Source organism: Colossoma macropomum, unplaced genomic scaffold (genome assembly GCF_904425465.1).
Source record: "Colossoma macropomum unplaced genomic scaffold, Colossoma_macropomum, whole genome shotgun sequence".
Taxonomy (NCBI): Eukaryota; Metazoa; Chordata; class Actinopteri; order Characiformes; family Serrasalmidae; genus Colossoma; species Colossoma macropomum.
This window is the reverse complement of record NW_023494803.1, coordinates 5,655,107-5,665,428: the sequence shown is the minus strand read 5'-3', so window position 1 is coordinate 5,665,428 and position 10,322 is coordinate 5,655,107. Positions and strand designations below refer to the sequence as shown.

General features: G+C 41.3%; 1 protein-coding gene across 3 annotated transcripts in view; it reads right to left on the bottom strand.

Annotated features, from left to right (window-relative positions):
* Positions 1 to 8,097: 8,097 nt before the first annotated feature.
* Positions 8,098 to 10,322, bottom strand: part of LOC118824204 (baculoviral IAP repeat-containing protein 6-like) — a gene marked incomplete at its 3' end in the record, with an annotated part of 121,199 nt that continues 118,974 nt past the window's right edge. For all 3 annotated transcript variants that reach the window (XM_036594203.1, XM_036594204.1, XM_036594205.1), the window contains 1 exon segment: positions 8,098 to 8,315. In XM_036594203.1, coding sequence (XP_036450096.1) covers positions 8,098 to 8,315 — 218 coding nt within the window.

Below are 10,322 nucleotides of genomic sequence, written 5' to 3'. Positions count from 1 at the left end.
TAGTGTCTTTCTATTGAGATAAGCAGAGTGGCTGACTAAGCAATAACAGTTAGCGATTTGCCATGCACTGCTTTTTCCTGCATTTAAATTTGGATATTTTGAATATATTTATTATTTTATAATAATTTTTATTAGCGATGTTCTGATCCAATCCAGTGGATCACGATCAGAGCAGTTTCAGGCATATTTTGATGGATCCCTATACCTCGACTACACAAATCCCGATCCACCACTAATTTTGTTTCTTTTTCTGCCTTATTTACGTCACTTTTGCAGAGATACCCTCAGCAGATATGATCCACAACCTGCAGCAGTAAAGCATGTTTTTGGAAATTAACGAAACTGTTAAAAGCATGTTTATATATGAAGTGGAAAATAAACTTAAAATGACCTGCAATGTGACATGAATGTGTAAAATATGTGTGAGAGGCTAAAAAAAAAAGTCTATTTTCGGACACAAAACGAAATGATAAAGAAATTACTCTTCGCCGTGTTTCACTTGAGTCAGGATTGGTTAAAATAAAGGTATAACGGACGTTACCATGACATTTAACAGCGCTTTGCAGCTTTTGAAACCGAGAGAAAGGAGTAGGTTACAGCATGCATGCTGGAGAAATATCAACTCATAGCATCTTCAATATACTGTGAAATTGTTATTGTAGATTTAGAAAAAGAAAAAATTCTGAATCCTTGAGTAATTGATGCAAAAACAAAGTTTTTTGACTGCTAATGGAGCCCCCTTGTGGAGAATTATCTGCCTGCTCAACATGAGTGAGTGAGTTACCAGCCAGATCCTTAAGGTGCTTTGCTGTTCACTCAGTGGATACAATTCAGAGTGTACATATCAAAAACTAAGCGATTTTACTGCAGCATTTTCATTTAAATAATTTCTTTATTTATGGCATTTGGCAGACACTCTTAGTCAGAGCTAAGTTTGATCATTTTACACAGGAAGGCAAGGGTAACGTTAGAAGTCTTGCCCAAGGGCTCTTACTGGCATAGTGTAGGGTGCTTATCCAGTTGGGGAACTGAACCCCAGTCTACAGCGCTCCACTACACCATACCAACTACTACACACATAAAACCTACAATAAAAAGTAGGCCTACAAACAAATCTGCCCAGTGTCACACTATGCACACACTAAAAATTAAGTCATTTCAATGTAGTATTAATCTCTTCTGTAGCTCATATTGATGTTAATTATTTGTCCGTACTACCTGTAAAAACACAAGATCAGACCAATATTGACAGACACTCAACGCTGATCCAAAACACGGATCGCGACATCCCTACTTAAAGTATTTCACTTCAACATCACTGTGGTGTTTTAGTCTTTAAATGAAAAGCCAGAAAAGCCGCACGCCTGCCCATCGTTGTCTGATTTATAACAGGGCAGGCCTGACCTCTTTATGTCACCGCAGAGTGAATCACTGGAACTTAATCATTTTCAGAGCCACTGTTCAGAGGAAAAAAAAAATAATCTTCCTTCATAATGACTCTCATTCATTCCGGAAGAGCACCACTACCGTCTTCAATGAGACGATGATGGCTCGAGCTAAGCTTTCTCTTGTAGGTGAAGCCATTTAAAATGCACAAGATCAAGTGTGAGTACAAGCTGTGCTGGTGAAGATCTGAATAGAGACAAGCACAATGACAGAGAACGGAAAAAGCAAACACTAGTCTCTAAGATGATGTGTGTGACATTCTGAGACCTGAACTCACGCCTGTTTGAACACATGATAGAAAAAGTATGTCTTAACTATGGCTTATAATGCTTGCAAGTGCACACACACACACACACACAGCTCTCCACTGGAGCGTTTGACGCTCATCTGTCTTGACGTGCCGTGCTTCTGCTACTTACGGCCTGCTTTTAAGACTGACGGCAAGCCGGGCCGAGAACGTTCGCACAAAGCCTGCGCAACATTGAAGAGCCGGTAAGGTCAAGCAGCCATGCTTCTGCCAAACAGAGTCAACTGCTGATGGGCTTGCCGAGTGAGGCCAGGCTCAGGGAGTTCACATAAACATCTACATATTTAGCAAAAGGTAGGCACATGTAGTGTTAGGTGACCGTTACATCTTTAGATTCAGAACAGCGAATAAAGCGATAAATCAGGAGAACGTTACAGTGATTTTAAAGGCAGGGAGGTGGGAAGGTGCTTTAAGTTGATTATGTTGAAATTTTAAGCAGTGCATATATGACTAACTCTGGCGTCTCGCAAAATAATTTTCTTTTTCTGTAGATTTTTTTAATTGTTTTCATGTATTGCAGTGCTATAATGAGGTGAGAGATGAGAATATACACATATAACTGACATCAGTTATACATAGCTATTCCCAAATGACGTTACTATTGTAGCAACCTGGTGGATGGACAGTTGGGGGATAGACCCACGCTACTTGCTGTGTTTGCATATATATATATATATATATATATATATATATATATATATATATATATATATATATATATAAACTGTGTAAAGTGGCCTCAAGACTACTGTAACTATATCTATGTGTTGTCTTTTTCTGTTTTTTAACAACTGATGCAAACACAACAAACACAATCTTCTATGCCCCCATTCACATTTTGTTTTACTTCACATTTGATCATCCAACTTGAATGACAATTGCAATAGATGGAAACCACAGGCAAGTGATGAAACTATTGTCCATTGGCTTAAGCCTACATGCTGAGTATTGCAATGAGAGAACACTGGAGGACAAAAATACAAATCAGATTTTAAAACTGGAACGATCCGTTTAAAAATGCAATAATGGGAGATTTTATTATCTGTATTGTGAATCGAACCTTCAATCTTCCATGTCCAGCATGATGGTGTTGGTCAGTACGGCAGTATATTAACCAATCGAGTTGGTGTTATTAAAGAGGTTAGTTTCACCACAGCCTCAACTCCAAGTGTCACGGTTTCACGATTAAGTCTGGATCTGACATGCTCTCGCCACGGAATCTTCAGGGAGGGGAATCTTATTGGTTCCACATGTGCGGATGGAAAATCCTTTGCCCTGCCTGAGGGGTTCAGAGTCACGCTTGGATGGTTGTATGATGTGGGAGGAGGAGATAAATTACCATTCGAAACGACTTCTCGCCTCCTGTAATTCTCAGCTCGCTCTAACGTTACTCATGCGACTGACAGCAGGACTACTGACACTTAGGAGTTCAGAGATATTGTTTTTCTAAGTACTGTGCAAAAGTCAGGGACCACCATTCATTTTGGCCATTTTCGAGTCAAAACAGCCAATAAGTACAAGTTATTCATTAGTGGGCAGAAAAAAGCAGAAAAATATTTAATTGAAAGTTACACAGAAACCTGAATAACTAGTACAATATGTATTTTTCAGTATTTAGCTCAGTCTTTAATCCAAAGGTCAGTCTGAGAAGTTGTCTTGTGTTTTCTGCAGGATCCAAGTAATTTCAAACACATTCAATGAAGTTGAGTTGACCAGCCCATTGTTCTGAGAACACCAGCAGCTTCTTCACAGCTACACATCCTTTAAAAATCATAGTCTTCTGGAAGGATGGACAGAAAACACTTTATTTACAGATGTGAAACAAGACTGGAGCTCGATCGTCTCTCCAAGATGACGACTTTAACTACTGTTTGTCTGACAGGGACAGTTTCGGTGATCAACCAGGTCTTGCATGGTTGTCAGAAGTCCTATTTTCTATAAATCTTTAAAATTTATTTTTATAATAACGTTTTGGCCACTCCTGTTTTTCCATTTATTTTCCTTTGACTTTCTCCTTCCATGTGCAAGTGGATTATTTTATATTTAACCTCCTTATAAATAATCGTAACTTGTATTTAATGGACGTTTTGACAGGAAATGAAATGAATCACATAATTAAATGTAATTAAATACTCAATTACAGAGCAACGCAATGAACTACATCTGATTTGGTTCCAATTGTCAACAGTAGCAAAAACGTGGCACAAGCATGAACAATTTTTTCTCTTCCTATAAAACAAGACTGCACACAAAAAATGGAAATCAAATTCAAATTATACAACCCCATTTCTAAAAAAGTCGAGACGCTGTGCAAAACGGAAATAAAAACAAAATGCAATGATGTGCAAATCATTTAAACCCTATATTTCACTTAAAAAAGTACAAAGACAACATATCAAATGACATCCAATTCAAAATGGGCATTGATTTTTCAAAAAACAACACAATTTCTCAGTTTCAACATTTGTTGTCTTGGTAGTATTTTCCTTTAAAAATATGGTTTACATGATTTTCATATCATTGCGTCCTATTTTCATTCACATTCTGCACAGCGTTCCAACTCAAAGCTGAGAATCTGCAACTGACAATTCTTCTGGCCATTTCAATGAGCTGGAGATGAGAAACGATTAGCGAACTGCAGCAGGCTTTTGTTGTTCTCCGCGATATCTGCGACTGCTAAGGGTTAAACTGCATCTACCCGGTCTAGCATCAACGGAAAGGATGTGATGCGAAAAAGAATGAATGAGTAACACAGCAGAGAAAATCTGCAACAAGGAGAGGGAGAATCAGAATAAGCGCCTAAGTGTGTGTGTGTGTGTGTATGTGTGTGTTTGACCCTGGTCCTCTTTGGCAGGGAGTGGGCTGCAGTAATATCCCGCTGCCGGCCCAAGGACGGCCATTACGGCGGTGACAGGCCTCTGGCCGGCGCTCAAACCGGCAGCCCTGAGACGCGTCCTCAACGTGCTGTAAATTCACAACCAGCAAGACGCCCTTACACCCACCCTACAGGGTCAGAGCCCCACTCTGTCAGACTGTTTAGATGATGTGAACCCATGGCAGCAGTGTTACTGCACAGACTTTAAAGTGGTGATTATCAGCTCAGTGTCTGATTGGATGGAAAACACAGCACTCCAGCAGGCTGACTGAGCTCGGTTAATTTTTTTTTAACAAAAGTATAGACCAGAGGTCAACTAATAGGTGGGCCGCGGTCCGAGCCCGGACCCAGACGCTGTCCTATGCGGACCTGGACCTATAACCGATAAACTATGGAGAATTATTTAATTATAATTATTATAAAATTATAAAAATATGACTGAATTGTACTTTATTTGATTTGCCATTCAGTTGTTGACTGTATAAGATGTTGATATACCTACTAGGCTACTTCAGTAAACAGTATATGGCACTGAATCATAATACAAGTTAGACATTATGATGTTCTGGACCTTTGCTTGAGGAAATTTTCTTGAACTGGACCTTACTGAATTTTAATTGAATACCCCTGGTATAGACAATACCCAGGCTTCATGACGGCATACATCTTTTAAATCATACAGAGCTCTAAGGTTACCTGCTGAGGTAGTTAGCTGGCTGGTGAGACTTAGTATAAAAAAGAAAAAGTATAAAAAAAATCTGTATTTTAGCCTCACTGTAAACATTAAAACAATGTTTACTGCCCCAGATAAGGTCCATTTGTTCCCATTACAGAAATGATATCATGTTGCTAGCCGAGCATCTTTTCGCTAATGTAACAGAATTAGCAGATAGCATTCTCCTCAAAGTGTGAGTGTGTATATTCAATGAGTGTGTATACATGCACTCAACAATCCGATCATAATCAGATTTCTGCCGTTATCTGGTTATGCAAATGGTCATGTAAATACCATACTCCAATCTAGAAATCTGATAAAGAGGCTGGATTTTAGCTCAGCAATCAGATTTCTCAGTGCATCTAAACTCTTACTCTGATTTCTTTCGGATTTCTCAGTCCGTGCATGTGTGAGATCAGACGATGGATGTCATGAGACGCAGCAAAACACGGAGCGGCGCTGAAACCAAATTTTTTATGTTCTGTTGACATCACGTCTTCTTCTGTGAGTTTATTGGCTGGCTGCAAAGCAGAAATCTGATTACCGTCTGACTCATGTAGACCTGGAGTTTCCCCATTATCTGATTGCTCAAGTGCATGTAAACGTATTGATCGGATTACAGACGTAATCTGATTTTCAGAAGTTATCGGATAATTGAGTGCATGTAAACGCACTCAATGATGCTGCGTTAACGGCAGTTTGAAGGGGGAAAACCCCAGCAGGCTTCGCTCTTCACTGAGGAAGGACATGATAGCCGTCACCCTACCAGCTTGGTATGATTGTGCGATGGGGAAGACGAAGCAAACGTGGGAATTAGCTTTGTTTTCTAACCGTGCGAATAAAAGCTTTCATTACATGTTAGCTACATTAGTCTGGAGCTCCACTGTGAAACTAAAGAACCAAACATCTCAGCTGAAAATGAGGTTATTCAGTGTTCTTGCAGACCTCCAGTGTTGGAGATTTTATTATACAGAGATTTAACAGGAGAATTAAGGGTTAATAACAGTTCACTAGCACTGGAACTGAAAAAACAAAAAAACCACAACAATAAGTTCTTCTTGTGAGGGCTGCTACTGCTGCATATTGATTTTTGGGGCGGTCATTTGGTCCAGCTTTTGCTGACTGATGATAGCAATTTTTTTCTATTATGAGCTTGGCACTGACGCCTTCATTCTGTTTATTTTCCGAGGCCACGCGAATCACCGTGGCTACAAACAGAGCCGTGAGCTCCGGTGCAAAGCAGGGAACTTCGTGGGGTCTTGTGCGACGGTATATTCAAACGTGTTCACCACCAGAGGCAGGGGCAGAGGAGACACACACTCCTCCCTCTCCCAAACACACACACACTGTGAGAGGTGTCGTTCAGCGGGCGGAGTAGAGCCGTCTGGCTGCCGTGGCCCTTAATAAAAGTGAAGCATCTCAAATGGAGATAAAAACGAGTCCATTAAACCCAACGCAAGAGTGTCCTTTCCCACTACCGCCGCCAATTCCCACCATATGGAACAGAGGGATGAAGAAGAGAGGGTCTGGCAACCTTTCAGCAGTCAATGTCAAGGCTGATTTGACACAGTTGGAAATGGCTTTCCTTTGCATACTAGAATGGCTTCCCCTGGTGTTGGCTAGTCTGACCTCTACGTGCAGGGGGCAGTTCCCAATTACAGCGACACAGAACACAGAAAGGAAGAAGACAGTACTTTGCAACTATGTTAAGGTTTTTCACACAGTTGGAAGTGGTTGTTTTTTTCACACAGTGGACTTGTTCCCTTTTAATTTTTAAAATAAAATTTTCATTTATTTTCTTTAATTCTGAGCTCTGCAGGTGTGAGCGTTAGTTGCAATGTAATTAGTGGCAATAATCCATCTTCTGTTTCATTTTCTTGTTCACCGATCCTATTAAATTAATGATTTGAAATAATGTCATTTGACATATTCATGTGATACTTTGTTGGCGTTTTGATTGGCTGTTTCATGAAACGTTCAACAAAGCTGAGATGCAACTGTTGCACTAGAGTTTCAAACGTGTTGCAGGACACTTTACAGGAATTCAGTTTCTTGCAGATTTCAAGCAACTAGTTTCACCGTGTAAAGCCGGCGTAGACTGTAACCTTGCAACCTGGTAATCTATAACTCAGATCACATCTGAAGCGCAAAGCATTAGACTATCCTATTGTCTAGTCTGAATGCAGTTGTTTAATAGGGATGAGCATTTTAGTCACTGGCTGTTCCACGCAACGGCTTAACAAAGCTCAGATGCAGCTGTTGCAGCTGAGTTTCAAACATGTTGCAGGACAAGAAACTTTGGCCAAAATGTAAGACGTAGGCTCTACACTGCCCCTCTATGTGGAGTTGCGTATAAAAATATAAGACTTATATAAAACTATAACTGGCAAGAACCATCACAGCTTGTCCTGGAGCTGGTGAAGTTCTTGATGGGGTCAATATGGTCTGAAGGTTACCTGCTACCGTAGCTTTTCTCAGCAAAGTAGATTACGCTAAATGTCAAATCACTGCAACAAATGGTTAATCTGGTTTATGTGGCATGATTAAGGGTCACAGCAGCAGTTGAAATTAGAGATGGACAAAGCTACAGTAGCTTGAGATGCTTGTAGCCCAACTGTTCCCCAAGCTGTTCCGCTAGTAGTAAATGCTAATTACTACACTAGCCTCTGTACTTGCATATGTTGGTAGTGTAGTGTCCTGCGAACTGTAAACGTTATAGTGAGCAGGTGATGCTGAAAAGTGACGTGGCCGTACCTCGCTCTGGCTGGCACTGTTGCTTGGCACGCGGGGGGCGTGGTGGCTCAGGGCCGACAGGCAGGCCAGGATCAGGTGGATGGCTCCGATCTCCAGTGCCATGCGTCGCAGCAGCAGGCCGTCATCCGTGGTCAGGGGCGTCGCACTGAAGAGCGCACGGAGCACGTGGAACGGCAGCGTCGGGAGGACGTTAGCCGAGGGAGACTGCAGGATGTGACCTGAGAAGAAGGGGAGAGAGTAAAAAAGGCGCATTTAGGATTCTGTTGGCCCAGTTTTAACAGACTGTACTTGTAAGCAAACGTATTCTGACGAATTCCCATTCATGCTTCAAAGGAAAACTAAATTAGCCAAGATATATTTGGTGTCTAAGGTTAAGACTTGAGCTAAAAGGCTAATTTAGCTAACCAGGAATATCAGGTTCGACCCCACCAAGCAGCATCTAAACTCCATGTCCATTTCCTTTTCTCAGTAACGTCACCTTAACAGCTACACGTTCTTTCAGACCCAAAGTGTTGAGTTATCTTCTTGCAGTGGAGGAAAAGACAGAAACACCTGTGGATTATTACCCATTTTCTCTATATAATAAGAATTTATAACAATAATTTAATAAAATAGAAAATGTATAACTTTAATGGTCGTTTTGACCTGAAATTAAATTAAGGGTGGTCTCCGAATTTTGCACAGTACTGCATATGATCGTATGTCACAGCATCAGAAACCACATACGAAAGACGGGTCTACTCGACTACAAACAAGCTATGCAGCAAGAGGCACTACTCATCATCATTAATCATTATTATCCAGTCCCGACCAGTCAATTACAGAGTAAACCAATCAACAAACATGTCAATCAATCATCCACACTATCAGCAACCAGAAGTGTCAGCAATACACAGCGGGAAGCGCTCAGCTCATCTATGCACAATTAGGCCAATCAGTTGGGCAAGAACACATTTAACTAATCAATAGTTCACGGTGGAGAGCATAAGGGGACAATGAGGACTAGGCGAAATGCAGAAGATTAAGAGGGTGCTTGGCTCCTGTTGTTTGCTTGCATATGTGTGTATGTATGTGTATGAGAACAAGGGGGGGAGAGAGAGAGAGAGAGAGAGAGAGAGAGAGAGAGAGAGAGAGAGAGAGAGAGAGAGAGAGGAGAGAGAGGAGTGTTACCCACTGGGCAAATGTGCCATCAATAATTAGGCCAGTTGTGACTGCTGCCCACCAGAGGTGAAATCGTGAGCCGAATGTATCCTCGTTTTAGGGGCGGTATTTAAACACACTGTGCTAGCGAAGGCCAGGTGGGTCAGCATGGGCTGCTACTGCACCAGCCCAGGGGCTAAAACAAGAGAGTGTGCTGAGAGCTGTCCAGAAGGCTGAGATTAAGCCACAGGAGAATTACCATGCTGAGAAAAATCATGGACTACAAAGCGCAGTCCCCATCAGTCGGCTCTCCTCCGACACATACCGGTCTCCTTTCATTCAAGCATCTCTGATTTCAACTTTTCAACAACTCCAGACCAAAGCAAAGCACCAAGTCAGCAGGGCTCAACTTCCCTTAGGTGCTGAATTATGTTTAGCTCGGTGCAAATAAGACGCTGGGGTCGCCACCAACCAGCCGAAAACATTGCTTTCTAACAGATTCCCAGTCCCCAAGAAATGGATATGATGAAAATAGTAACAATGAATTCTCCCACATCTCTCCCACTATAATAAACAGTGCAGCCACTAAGGGCTGCTTCTGATGAATGAAAGTAAATGAGGGCCCTGCTCACATTATGCAAATAGAATCATGAAAACTGGTTCCCATTAGTTTCTGTGCATTCGTATCTTCAGGTAAGGTGTCCCTCTAACTGAAACAGTGTTACACAAAATAGTGTTTCGGCATGCATTGCAAAGGCAAATTAAAGTGAAAGTTCAGAGGAAAATCTCATTTACGGTCCTGTCGAAGTGAACGCTGATAACGGGTTCAATTCTAGTTAGACCCGTCAGGCCATCCAGCTGTATGAATGAGAGCGAGAGGCTACAATCACAGAGGAGTTGGACCCGGTGACTGTATACAGTATAAGATATACCCACTCATTGGTGAGAACCTGCAGACACTGTTGCTCTCGTTGAGCATCGGTGACCAAGGATGAAAAATTTAACTGAACTACTGAAAGTTACTGAAAATTACTGAAAATGATAAATAGATTCTGATGAATCTTATTTTGGCCATTTTATATAAC